At 34.9% G+C, this 14,745-nt stretch overlaps 2 protein-coding genes across 20 annotated transcripts in view; both read left to right on the forward strand.

The window, feature by feature from the left end:
- ddx46 (DEAD (Asp-Glu-Ala-Asp) box polypeptide 46) overlaps window positions 1-14,745 on the forward strand; it is an 800,864-nt gene that overhangs the window by 235,014 nt on the left and 551,105 nt on the right. The window lies entirely within an intron of this gene.
- The window catches only part of tcf7 (transcription factor 7), a 71,701-nt gene that overhangs the window by 2,578 nt on the left and 54,378 nt on the right, over window positions 1-14,745 (forward strand). For all 19 annotated transcript variants that reach the window (XM_068215848.2, XM_068215844.2, XM_068215852.2 and 16 more), the window contains exon 3: window positions 3,431-3,534. In XM_068215848.2, coding sequence (XP_068071949.1) covers window positions 3,431-3,534 — 104 coding nt within the window. The remainder of the gene's footprint in view (window positions 1-3,430; window positions 3,535-14,745) is intronic.

Raw genomic sequence — 14,745 nt, forward strand, 5'->3', positions numbered from 1 at the left:
GAAGAAAGACCGTCTAACAGGTTTTGAACAAGAGTAAATGATGACAGAATTCACTTGTAGATCGTCTTTAAATCTGGCCTCTCTCGTTTCTTCAATCTTTATTTGATGCGTTTCCGCTAGTGGAACAGAAACTGCTTCTGAAGTGGATCCGTGATTGACAATATTCAGTTCAAGTGTATTTATTTATACAGCACACTTCATAATCACTGTCATTCTGAAGGAGCTTTACGAAACGGCACATTACTACAACACTATAGTCAAAATCAGAGAAGTGGAGAGCTGTGTATGGTTAGACAGTGTATATAAACAGAGCAAGCCTGCGGTTATCAGTGTGTATATATCATATCTCTCCAAAAAGCTGATGTTTATATGTGTATAATAGATGTTCAATGAAAACTGCCTTTCTTACTCAGAGTTCTGTCTTGTTTCTACTCCAAATATCGAAACATTCTTAAATCAAGAAGCATCTTCTAGACAATATCGTCTTGTTTTCAGAAATAATGAGTCTGTTAAATGAGTTTCCTTAAAGCGAAATAATCTTGTTTCCTTTTGAAATAGCATTACTTTTCTTCCCCCGTTTGCGGATTTTTTAGCTTGTTTTAAAGAAAAACACTTCTCTGAAAACAGCAATATATTAAGCTCGTCTAGAAAAGGGAAATATTAGATATTTGGACCAGAAACAAGATGAAAACCACACAAGAAAAGCATTTAGTGCAGTGTAAAGTGTGTATATGCTGTATATTTAACTAAATTCTGGAGATTTTTAAAAATTATGTTCAATCTACTTCAATTTGGTACGTTGACTTAATCGGTTTGTGTTGGGACAACATGAAGAAATGAAGTTAACTTGCTAGTTTTCACAAATTTAAGTGGACTGAACATAAAACATTTACGTTTCTCAACGAAATCTCCAGAATTGTGTTGTTTCAGCTTATTTTAAATGAACAAACAACAAAAAATTATTTACTAAGTGTAAAACAATCAAGAGAGGTCACTAAGAGCGGGAGAAAGATGAGGTGTGCTGTGTGTGTGTGTGGTTTGTGTTGTGTTTGTGAGCTTTATTGTGTTGTTAGTGAGGTTTGTGTTGAGTTTGTGAGCTTTATTGTGTTGTTAGTGAGCTTTATTGTGTTGTTTGTGAGCTTTATTGTGTTGTTTGTGAGCTTTATTGTGTTGTTAGTGAGGTTTGTGTTGAGTTTGTGAGCTTTATTGTGTTGTTAGTGAGCTTTATTGTGTTGTTTGTGAGCTTTATTGTGTTGTTTGTGAGCTTTATTGTGTTGTTTGTGAGGTTTGTGTTGAGTTTGTGAGCTTTATTGTGTTGTTAGTGAGCTTTATTGTGTTGTTTGTGAGCTTTATCGTGTTGTTTGTGAGCTTTATCGTGTTGTTTGTGAGCTTTATTGTGTTGTTAGTGAGGTTTGTGTTGAGTTTGTGAGCTTTATTGTGTTGTTTGTGAGCTTTATTGTGTTGTTAGTGAGGTTTATTGTGTTGTTTGTGAGCTTTATTGTGTTGTTAGTGAGGTTTGTGTTGAGTTTGTGAGCTTTATTGTGTTGTTAGTGAGCTTTATTGTGTTAGTGAGCTTTATTGTGTTGTTTGTGAGCTTTATTGTGTTGTTAGTGAGGTTTGTGTTGAGTTTGTGAGCTTTATTGTGTTGTTAGTGAGCTTTATTGTGTTGTTTGTGAGCTTTATTGTGTTGTTTGTGAGGTTTGTGTTGAGTTTGTGAGCTTTATTGTGTTGTTAGTGAGCTTTATTGTGTTGTTTGTGAGCTTTATTGTGTTGTTTGTGAGCTTTATTGTGTTGTTTGTGAGGTTTGTGTTGAGTTTGTGAGCTTTATTGTGTTGTTTGTGAGCTTTATTGTGTTGTTAGTGAGGTTTATTGTGTTGTTTGTGAGCTTTATTGTGTTGTTAGTGAGGTTTGTGTTGAGTTTGTGAGCTTTATTGTGTTGTTAGTGAGCTTTATTGTGTTAGTGAGCTTTATTGTGTTGTTTGTGAGCTTTATTGTGTTGTTAGTGAGGTTTGTGTTGAGTTTGTGAGCTTTATTGTGTTGTTAGTGAGCTTTATTGTGTTGTTTGTGAGCTTTATTGTGTTGTTAGTGAGGTTTGTGTTGAGTTTGTGAGCTTTATTGTGTTGTTTGTGAGCTTTATTGTGTTGTTTGTGAGGTTTGTTGTGTTTGTAAGGTTTATTGTGTTGTGTTGGTGAGGTGTATTGAGGTGTTTTGTATCTGTGTGGTTGTGTTTGTGCTGTATATTGTGTTGTTTTTGTGTGGTTTATTGTGTTGTTTGTGAGATTTGTCCTGTTTTTGTAAGGTATCTTGTATTGCGTTTGTCAGGTGTGTTGTGTGTGTGTGTGTGTGTGTGTGTGTGCTGTATTTTATGTTGTGTTTGTGAGCTATATTGTGCGGTGTTTGTGAGGTTTATTTTGTTGGGTTTGTGAGGTTTGTGAGCTATATTGTACTGTGTTTGTGAGGTTTGTGTTGCGTTTGTGCTGTATATTGTGTTTATGCTGTATATTGTATTCAGTTTGTGAGGTGTGTTGTATTTGTGAGGTTTACTGTTGCGTTTGTGAGGTTTGTGTTGTGTTTGTGCTGTGTATCATTGTTTTTGTGAGGTTTATTATGTATTGTTTGAGAGGTTTATTGTGTTGTGTTTGTGTGGTTGTGTTGTATTTGGGCTGTATATCATATTGTGTTTGTAAGGTTTAGTTTGTGCTGTATATTGTATTTCGTTTGTGATTTGTGTGTTGTGTTTGTGAGGTTTACTGCTTCATTTGTGAGGTTTATTGTGTTTGTTGTGTATCATATTGTTTTTATGAGGTTTGTGAGATTTATTATGTATTGTTTGATTTGTTTGAGAGGTATATTATGTTGGGTTTATGAGGTTTATTGTGTTGCGTTTGTGTGGTTGTATTGTATTTGGGCTGTATATCATATTGTTTTTGTAAGGTTTAGTATGTTGCGTTTGTGTGGTACATTGTGTTGCGTTTGTGCTGTATAGTTTATTGTTTTTGTTGTGTTTGTGCGGTGTGTGTTGTATTTGAGGTTTGTGTTTGTGTGGTTTATTGTGTCGTGTTTGTGCTGTATAGTGTGTTGTTTGAGCTGTATAGTGTGTTGTTTGTGCTGTATATTTTGTTGTTTGTGCTGTACAGTGTGTTGTTTGTGCTGTATAGTGTGTTGTTTGAGCTGTATAGTGTGTTGTTTGTGCTGTATAGTGTGTTGTTTGTGCTGTATAGTGTGTTGTTTGTGCTGTATAGTGTGTTGTTTGTGCTGTACAGTGTGTTGTTTGTGCTGTGTAGTGTGTTGTTTGTGCTGTATAGTGTGTTGTTTGTGCTGTATAGTGTGTTGTTTGTGCTGTATAGTGTGTTGTTTGTGAGGTGTGTGTTGTATATGTGAGGTTTACTGTTGTTTGTGAGGTTTATTGTGTTGTGTTTGTGTGTTGCAGTGCCCAAACATCACGATGGAGGGATGTATAAAGCGCCGTACTCCGGATACCCGTTCCTGATGCTGCCGGAGCCGTATCTGCCCAACGGACCCGTCTCTCCATCTGTAAGTTCATCATCATTAATATTGATGTTATTATGAAAGGCTTGTGTTCAGTATCGTCCACAATGACGATCACTGGGCTACGAGTGAAAACAGGACAGAGCGACGCCGCGGAGAGTCCCTTCACACCGCCTCAGATCCGTTAACCCTTACAGCACACTTTCACACACTTTCTGCTGTGTGTGTAGAGCTGCGGTGTAGATCTCTGTGCCCGCTTCATCAAAGTCCATCAGAAACGTAAGATAACCCTGACTCTAACACTTTAGTGCACAATTAACAAACTTTTAACTAACACTGCTAGCTTGATAAACTGCTCATTAGCTGCTTATGACGAGTTAGTAAGGTTGGGTTTAGGTGTTGGGGAGGATTAGGGATGCAGAATAAGATCAGACTTTATAATTACTTATGAACAGTCAGTATATTAATAATAAGCCAGTCGTGAATGGCGTGAATGTGACCCTTAACTAAAGTGTTCCCTTCACTTCTGAACACCCGTGTGTGTGTTCTCTAAGCGTTTCACTAGTGTCTGGCGACATACGGCAACAGGAGCCGTGGCTGCTGTAGTAACACACACAGATTTTAATGAACCACGAATGCGTGTCTTGCAATAACTCTGCTCTACCGGTCATCTGTGCCGTTGCGTTCTGTTAATCGATTGGAGACGTTCTCTTATTGAGTTGATTATGTATTGAGGAGCTCTAAAAGCGAGCTGGGGTCACGCAGAGCCTGCAATTACATGCGCATGCAGTCCTGCACAGCCGTGCTGTGGATGCGCTGTGTATATTAGATTGTTCATTAAATGATTTCGGTTTGTGTTTTTACAGTCATGCAAGTCTTTCATCTAAATCTGTATTTGGCTGAGAATGTTTGCATTTTCAGAGTCATTTGCTCATTTAAGAGAGCTGTTTTGGTCTTGGATTTGTCAAGGGGAAATGGCTGCTGAGGACTTTCTGTAGCAACTGTTTTTTTAATTTTTTTATTGAGCATATATAAACTATACAATTTCAATCAACAATATAAAAAAGGCTCTTTTTTGTGTAAATATACATACAAAACAAGGCAGAAAAGACAAACAATGTGGAAGTAGAATACAATTTTTGTAGCAAGAAGTACAATAAGAGTTTATATATATATATGAAAAAATTGAAGAAAATAAGTGTTTATACAGATACTGATTGTAAGAAGTCAATGAAGGGTTGCCAAATATTATAAAACCTGAGAGATTGTCCTTCAACAGATATCTAATTCTTTCTAAATGTAAAGTATTGGAGAGATCTCGAAGCCACATTTTGTCAGTAGGCATCGTTGGTCCTTTCCATGACATCAAAAGTCGTTGTTTTGCAGTAATAAGAGAGTAGGAAATGAACCGCTGTTGGGCGGAAGTAAATTTTCTAAATAACTCTGATGTGCCAAGAATAATCAACAATGGTTCAGGTAACAGTGTAGTCTTCAAAATTCTTGACAAAACATTAAATACATCAGACCAGTAGCTTGCGACCTTCAGGCAGGAAAAAAAAGCATGGAAAAGTGTTGCATTAAGGGACTGACATTAATCACAGTTGGATAAAGTGTTTGGGAAAATGTTGTGGATCTTTACTTTTGAAAAGTGAAGCCAATGTATAATTTTGAATTGTATAAGACGATGTCTCGTATTATAGGAGCAGGAGTGTATGTGTTCCAAAGATTCTTCCCAGATGTCATCAGAAATATGGGTACCCATGTCCTTCTCCCAGCTATCCTTACATCTATTGGATGAGGGGGGGGGGGGGGGTATTGTTTGTAATTTGTTATATATATTAGAGATAAATTTATTTTTATATGGGGATATAGTGCAACATTCATCAAGCATAGATTGTGGTTGTGTATCGAAATCTGGCATTAATGTAATCTCAAACCTGTAGATATCTAAAGAAATTATTATGTAATTTGAACTTTGTTTGCAATTGTGTAAAGGAAGCAAATTTACCCTGAATATACAGGTCACGGATACAACATAATCCTAATTTCCTCCAATTAGTAAACGTCAGATCTAAATTATAAGGGGGACAGGATGGATTTTCAGCAATTGGTATTTCTGTAGCAACTGTTAAGGGAACTCTTGGTTATTCATTCATTCATTTCTTGTCGTCTTAGTCCCTTTATTAATCAGGGGTCGCCACAGCAGAATGAACCGCCAACTTATCCAGCATATGTTTTAGGCAGCAGATGCCCTTCCAGCTGCAACCCACCACTGGGAAGCATCCATTCATCCACACACTCATTCACGCTCATACACTATGGACAATTTAGCCTACCCAGTTCCCCTATAGCACATGTGTTTGGACTGTGGGGGAAACCAGAGCACACGGAGGAAACCCACACCAACACGGGGAGAACATGCAAACTCCACATAGAAATGCCAACTGACTTAGCCGAGACTGGAACCAGCAACCTTCTTGCTGTGAGGGGATTGTTTCACCCACTGCGCCACCACATCACCCCGAAACACTTGATCATTCAGGAGAAATACCTAATGACAGCCTCAAATTCCTCGGGTTGACCCTTAGGGTTTTGTTCTTGCAACCCAAGTATTACTAAGGGTCCCCTTTAACCTTCAAGCTGAGGGATTTCTTGGATTAAGGACTTAACCTTTGTGTTTGTGTTGTCTTAGTATTCAGTATACACCATTAAACCCTTTGGGTCAGACTGGCCTGCCTTCATCAAACCTCTAAATAAAGCAGATCAGTTCATTTTCGATCCTGTAAAAATATGTCTACAGCAGGGAAATGAGAATTTCACTATTTTGTTGTTGACTTGAAATGTTCACCGGATGTTAGTGACAACCTCATAAATGCATATTAGCAAAGAAAACAAAACTAAGGATGAAGATGAAGCCAGGGTGGACATTTCAGCAGGACGATGATCCAAAACACAGCCAAGGAGACTCTCGGATGATATCAGAGAAAGAAAATCAAGCTGTAGAATGGCCCAGCCAATCACCTGATCCAAACCCAATAGAGAATACAGAATAAAGCTCAGATTTGATAGATGAGACCCACAGAAGCATCAAGATTTACACACTCTGATGAAGTCTGTGAGAAGCTCACCCCTGAGCAGTGCATGAGGCTTCATTCTCCACATGAGAGGCGGCTTTAGAAATAAGTTTTCTGAGAAAAATGGCGACATGTTGAATACTTATTTCCCTCACCGTATTCAGCATGAAGAAATGAGCTGATCTTCATCACAAACTCTGTGCAGGTTAATCCCTCAGCAGTGTGTAAACGCTCGTTTCTCACTACAGTACAGGCTGTGTTTCACCATGATGAAAGCACCTGCTGAAGTGTGAAGAGTTTAGCAGGAGAGTATTCAAAAGGACAAAGCAGCAGACTCTTGTGGGTGTGTGTTGTTGTGGTGGTGTGTGTGTGTGTGTGTGTGTGTGTGTGTGTGTTATGGGGGCTGTTGTTGTAGTGTGAAGGGGTGTGCGTATCAGTATTTATTTTAATGTAAAAAATGGTTTCATAGCTCAAAATTGACCTGAAGGATAACCGTTGTGCCCTAAATCCGTCCAATCTTCATGAAAAGAAACAATTATTTAGTTTAATTATTTAGATTATTATTATTATTTTAAATACTGTCAATATTACTTTTATTATTTAAAAATATTACTATTATTATCATTGTTTATTATTATCATTATTATTATTATTTTCATTATTATAATCATTTTAATATTATTATTATTTTATTATCCATTGCATTGTCTTGTATTGTATCTATTAGTATTTAGTGTTGTTGTTGTTGTTATCATTCATTTATTTAATTTTATTTATAATTATTGTCTTTATTTTATCATTATTATTTAAAAATATTACTATTATTATTTTAAATATTATTATATATTTTAAAATATTATTATTATTTTAGTAGTTGTTGTTGTTGTTGTTGTTGTTATTTTAATAAGATCATTGTTTATGATGATGATTATTATTATTATTATTATTATTATGATGATCTAGGTCTGTATAAACATTTGTCACAAAAACAAATGCCTCGTGAGTGTAAACATGCCTGCCTAAACTCCTCTGATTGTTATAATAGCATCTGATCTTCTTCTCCACGCCTAATCAACAGCTAAACCCGACCACTGCCCTACTGACAGTGAGTGACCGCTCACGAGTGCTGTCCTGATGCAGGAGTCCGTCAGAGCTTTATAATAGCATCAGTTGTACCTTAAAATAAAGTGATCTGTGCGGTTCAGTGTGCATCGCTCAAACTGCTCTCCTGGAGTTATACACTTGTAATCGCACAACTACGAATGCGTGTGTGTGTGTGTGTGTGTGTGTGATGTTAAAGTGTGATAAAGGTTGTAGGTGATGCTTTGGGACTCTATCGTGTCTGTCTGGAGAAAGTGATTGTCTGGTGTAAAGGTCACACACTGGCTTCTGTTGCACAGGTCTGTGCACTATGAATTTGATGATGGTGTGTGTGTGTGTGTGTGTGTGTGTGTGTGTGTGTGTGTGTGTGTGTGTATATATCCATAGTTGTTTGTGTGCTGTAAAAGAGGGATTGTGTAGCTCAAGATCAGAGATGTGTTGTTGTTGTTTTTGTTGTTGATGTCTTTGTGTGTTGTGTTTGTGTGAAGCGCTGGTCTGTTCACGCGTCCCGTCTTCAGCAGCAGCAGAACATCATCATCATCATCATCCTGGTATAATGGAGGATTTTGCTCCGTCCCAGAACACACTGAGATTACACTTCTGTCACAAGTAAAGGACAGGCTTTAATAATAATCAGGCAGCCGATTACAATACAGCAGTGTGTTTCTGTCCCCAGCGAAGTGTGTGTGTGTGTGTGTGTGTGTGTGGAGAATCTTAAAGGATATAATAGCTGAAATGTGGCTTTGTGTTTTAATCCGTCGGAGCGGCTCTGCTTTGAAGGAGATAAAGACACACACACTGGATTACAGCCTCCTTAAAGGATCATTCAGATGAGCAGTTAAAGACGTCTCCCTCGCTGCTCTGGACTGAGCCTGAAGATCAGTTTCTGTCTTCAGTTCAGCACAAAACACTAGAGAACGCTCTGGAGGACGCTGGAAAACTGACATTCACTTGCAGAGTTATTTGACTCTTTTGATTTATTTGACCATTTACTGGTTTTATTTATTAACTTTTTATTGATTTTTTTTTATGTTATATATTTTATTTATTTAAAATTAATTAATGTGACTTTTATTGATTTTATTTTACTTGCTATTATTTTACTCTATACCCACTACTTTTATTTGTATTCATTTAAATTAGTAATTTATTTACTTCAATTGTATTTATTTATCTTTTATTGATTTTATTAATTTAAACTTTTAATTTTATTTTTATAAATATTATATTTCTATTTATTTTTATTATAAATTTATTAATTTGACTTGTATTGATTTTATTTACTTTATTTTACTGTATACTTACTACTAATCGTATTTATTTAAAAATTTTTTTTAATTAATTTATTTGATGTTTTATTGATTTTTTTTTTTTACTTTTAATAAATGATTTAGTAATTTTATTGATTGTGCTTGTATTAATTAATTTTTAAAATATTTTAGTCTTATTTATTTTAAATTAATTAATTTAACTTATTTTTATCATTACTTACTAATATTTTACACTACTCGCTACTTTAATTGTATTTATTTTTTAATTATTTAAATCGTATATTTAATTTAAATGATTTATTTTATTTGACTTTGATTTTAGCTTTTATTGATTATTCATTTGACTTTAATTTAATTTATTTATAATATTTTAAATTTAAATGTTATTGATTTTTTTTTATTTATTTTACTTTTACTTGCTATTATTTTACTCTATACCTACTAATTATTATTATTTGTATTCATTTAAATTATTATTTTTATTGATTTAAATTGTATTTATTTTATTTAAATTGTAAATGTTATTTATTTAACTTTTTATTTATTTATTTATTTACCTTTTATTGATTAGACTTATTAATTTTTATAAATATTATATATTAGAATTTTATTTATTTTAATTTTATTCATTTGATTTATTATTTTACTCTACACTTACTACTTACTATTTTTTGTATTTATGTAAATTATTATTTTATTTAAATTGTATTTATTATTTAAATTATGAATTTTATTGATTTTTATTAATTTATTTTTAAAGTTATTCCTTTTTATTTATTTAATTTCTTTTCCTCAGCACTCTTCAGTATACAGGTGTAGTCAGAATTATTTTGCCCCCTTTTTCTTTTTTAATGATTTCCCAAGTGATGTTTAACAGCAAGGAAATGTTCACAGTATGTCTGATAATATTTGCTATTCTGGAGAAAGTCTTATTTGTTTATTTTCTTCTAGAATAAAAGCAGTTTTTAATTGTTTTAAGCTCAATATTATTGGCCCCTTCAGCAATATTAGTGTTGGATAGTCTCCAGAACAAACCACTGTTATACAATGAGTTGCCTAATTACCCTAACTTTACCCTAATTACCCTAGTGAAGCCTTTACATGTCACTTTAAGCTGAACACTAGTGTCTTGAAGAATATCTAGTCTAATATTATGTGCTGTCATCATGGAGAAGAGTAATCAGTTATTAAAACAATTATGATTATGAATGTGTTGAAGAAATCTGCTCTCCGTTAGACAAAAATTGAGTAGAAAATCTGAATAATTATAATTGAACAGGAGAGCTGATAACTCTGAGCGCAGCTGTGTGTGTTTGTATAATCTCAGAGGTGAACTGTAGTGTAAATCATGCTGAAATCCAGACTTTGATAGGAGAAGTGGAGTCGTCTTTGAAGCGACGCCTGCAGACAAATCTACAGCAGTATTTATGGAGCCGGAAATATTTGTCAAATTATGAAAACGGGTCGGATGCCCGGAGGTGTTTATAGCTGTAATTATTGGTGTGTGTGTGTGTGTGTGTGTGTGTGTGTGTGTGTGGACAGCTGTTTTGAGCTCCGACATGTCCGTACAGACAGAGCAGAACACACACTTGAGCTCTGCTTTAATCTCCTGTGGGAAATACACCGCAGTGTTTGCTTCCCTGTGAGTGTTCAGGTGATGGTGGAGTTATTCCTCTTTCTGTCAATATTTTAGCTTATTTTTTAGATAATTCCCAAGTGCTGTTTATCAGAGATCATTAAACATTATAGTTCTATCACTAATTATGGTGGCGCAGTGGCGCATGGTTCGAGCATCGGCTGGGTCAGTTGGTGTTTCTGTGTGGAGTTTGCATGTTCTCCCCGTGTTGGTGTGGGTTTCCTCCGGGTGCTCCGGTTTCCCCCACAGTCCAAACACATGCGCTATAGGGGAATTAATCATCTACATTGGCTGTAGTGTGTGAATGAGTGTGTATGGGTGTTTCCCAGTAATGGGTTGCAGCTGGAAGGGCATTCGCTGTGTAAAACATATGCTAAAATAGTTGGCGGTTCATTTTACTGTGATCTTTGATAAATAAAGGGATTAAGCCGAAGGAAATTGAATGAATGGACATTTGCATATTAATTATAAATTGAGTAATTAAATTACTCTGTTCCTCTGTGAAATTCTAATTGATTTTTATTTGTTTATTTGATAATTAAGCGCTGTTTAATGGAGCATTTTTTTTCCCTTCACATTAGATCCTATAATACTGTTTTCCATAGCAAAAGTCTTTCTTTTAGTTTGGTTGGAATAAAGATTGATAAATACATAAATAAATAAATAAATGAATAAATGAATAAATAAATTAATAAATTAATTAATTAATTAATTAATTAATAATGTTAATGAATAAAAAATAGATAAATAAAAAATACAATAATTAAATTATACATTAAAAAATACATAATATATAAATAGGGTGGCATGGTGGCACAGTGGGTAGCACAATCACCACACAGCAAGTAAATCGCTGGTTCGAGCCTTGGCTGGGTCAGTTCTTGTTTCTGTGTGGAGTTTGCATGTTCTCCCTGCATTGGTGTGGGTTTCCTCCGTGTGCTCTGGTTTCCCCCATAGTCCGGTGCTATAGGGGAATAGATGAATTCTAAATTAGCCATAGTGTATGTACTGTGTGGGTGTTTCCCAGTACTGGGTTGCAGCTGTAAGGGCATCCACTGTATCTTTTGATAAATAAAGGAAGTAAGCCGAAGGAAAATGAATCAACATTTGCATATTAGTTAATTAAATTAATCAAACATATACGGTTTGAAGGCAAAAATTATTTGCGCTTCTGTGAAATTGTAGTTGTTTTTCAATAGTTTGATGGATAATTAAGTGCTGTTTAATGGAGCGGGGACTGTTTTGTTTCACATTAGATCCTATAATATTGTTCCTCCATAGAAAAAGTCTTTCTTTTAGTTCATTTGGAGTAATGATTAATTAATAAATAAATAATACAATAAATAAAAACAAAGTTACTGAATTAAATAATAATAATAATAATAATAATAATAAATACCAAAAAAATAAATAATAATACAATAAATAAACAAAGCTTTAAATAATACATAATATATAAATAATAATATTAATAACACAATAAAATAAATAAATAATGCAAAAAAAATACAGTAAATAATGAATACTATGAAAAAAAATATTTATTTCAATTGTCTACAGAACAAACCACTGTTGTCCAATGACCTGCCTAATAAGGTAAATGCACAGCAAAGTCTCTTCCCATACTGATAAACTTCCCGTGAACGGTTAATGTGACTTTTTTCCATTTTGTACGGTTCCTTTTACAGCCTCAATGTTGTAATTTAATTAAAATATAATCAGGTAAATAGACTTTGGCATTCATGTAAAAAGCTGTTTAAATGCATGCACCTGTCAGAACTGGAAGGCTAGTGCGGAAGCTCCATTGAATATACTGGGCTAAAATAATGCTCATATTATGAAGACATGGCAGGGACAAATGTAACTTAATGCAGTGCTTCTTGTACAATCTGAGAGCCACTTTATATCAGATATCACTCAGCCAGTGGAGATCGCTGATTTTGAAAGAAAACAGACCTTAAACGTGCTGATTATGAAATGGCATACAGTTCACCGGAAACGCTTGACCCAGGGTACTGACAAATTAAAAGTCCTTCTGCATACTCCTGCATATACCCTATTCCCCTAATTAAGCTTTTAAAATGTCACTTTAAGCTGAATATTACAAAATATCAGCTAAAATACTGTATACTGTCAATATGATAGAGACCAAAGAAATAAGTTATTAAAAAGCGATTCCCGAAAGCAGTGCTTATGTGTATAATTATAGTGCTTTAATCAGCTGCCCGGCTGTTTAAGCGCATGAACACTCCACTTTTGATATAGGAGTCTGAATTAGTCTAAGGCAAAAGCGTGTCGATTTAAAGACTTCTTCATATCAGTCACTGTCTGCTCTTTCACTCTGATGTTTCAGTGTTTGGTCTTGGTGTTTGTGCTACTGTATATCTTGTTGACACTCTCTCTCTCTTAATGAATCAGTCCGCAAACTCATCGTCAAAACAGCACAGTAAAAGTGAAAGAAAACTCCCCACCTCAGGGTAACCATACGTCTGGAGCAGCGCGAGCCTCGGGCTGTGACGCATGTGTGATGCAAGATGAAGAGAGAGAGCGAGTGTGTGTGTGTGTGTGTACAGGAAATACTGTAGTGATTTATAGTAAATACTGTAATGATTTAAATTAAATACTGTAAATATTGTTTTGTCCATTATATGACAAAGTACTTGAATTAATCTGTTGTATCTATGGTAACACAGCTATTGTAGTCAATCTGCTTTGATTCTACTGTTGGTATGGTAACACAACAACTACAGTAATTGATCTGTTGTTATTCTACAGTTGCTATGGCAACACAGCTATAATAATTAATCTGCTGTGGCGATTCTACTGTCACTATGGTAGCAACTACAGAAATTTAGGTATGGTCATTCTACAGTTGCTATGGCAACACAACCACAGTAATTAATCTGTTGGGGTGATTCTACAGTTGCCATGGTAACACGACAACTACAGTAACTGATCTGTTGTGGTGATTCTACAGTTGTTATGGTAACACGACGACTACAGTAATTAATCTGTTGTGGTGATTCTACAGTTGCTATGGTAACACAACAAATAATTAATCTGTCGTTGTGATTCTACAGTTGCTATGGTAACAACTACAGTAATTAATCTGTTGTGGTGATTCTACAGTTGCTATGGTAACACGACGACTACAGTAATTAATCTGTTGTGGTGATTCTACAGTTGCTATGGTAACATGACGACTACAGTAATTAATCTGTTGTGGTGATTCTACAGCTGCTATGGTAACACGACAACTATAGTAATTAATCTATTGTGGTGATTGTACAGTTGCTATGGTAACAACTACAGTAATTAATCTGTTGTGGTGATTCTACAGCTGCTATGGTAACACGACAACTATAGTAATTAATCTATTGTGGTGATTGTACAGTTGCTATGGTAACAACTACAGTAATAAATCTGTTGTGGTGATTCTACAGTTGCTATGGTCACAACTACAGTAACTGATTTGTTATGATGATTCTGCAGTTGTTATGGTAACATGACGACTACAGTAATTAATCTGTTGTGGTGATTCTACAGTTGCTATGGTAACACAACAAATAATTAATCTGTCGTTGTGATTCTACAGTTGCTATGGTAACAACTACAGTAATTAATCTGTTGTGGTGATTCTACAGTTGCTATGGTAACACGACGACTACAGTAATTAATCTGTTGTGGTGATTCTACAGTTGCTATGGTAACATGACGACTACAGTAATTAATCTGTTGTGGTGATTCTACAGCTGCTATGGTAACACGACAACTATAGTAATTAATCTATTGTGGTGATTGTACAGTTGCTATGGTAACAACTACAGTAATTAATCTGTTGTGGTGATTCTACAGCTGCTATGGTAACACGACAACTATAGTAATTAATCTATTGTGGTGATTGTACAGTTGCTATGGTAACAACTACAGTAATAAATCTGTTGTGGTGATTCTACAGTTGCTATGGTCACAACTACAGTAACTGATTTGTTATGATGATTCTGCAGTTGTTATGGTAACATGACGACTACAGTAATTAATTTGTTGTGGTGATTCTACAGTTTCTATGGTAACAAATACAGTAATTAATCTGCTGTGGTGGGTCTACAGTTGCTATGGTAACACAACTATAGTAATTAATCTGTACAATTAAAAATACCAGTGATTGAACTAT

This window comes from Danio rerio, chromosome 21 (assembly GCF_049306965.1).
Source record: "Danio rerio strain Tuebingen ecotype United States chromosome 21, GRCz12tu, whole genome shotgun sequence".
Taxonomy (NCBI): Eukaryota; Metazoa; Chordata; class Actinopteri; order Cypriniformes; family Danionidae; genus Danio; species Danio rerio.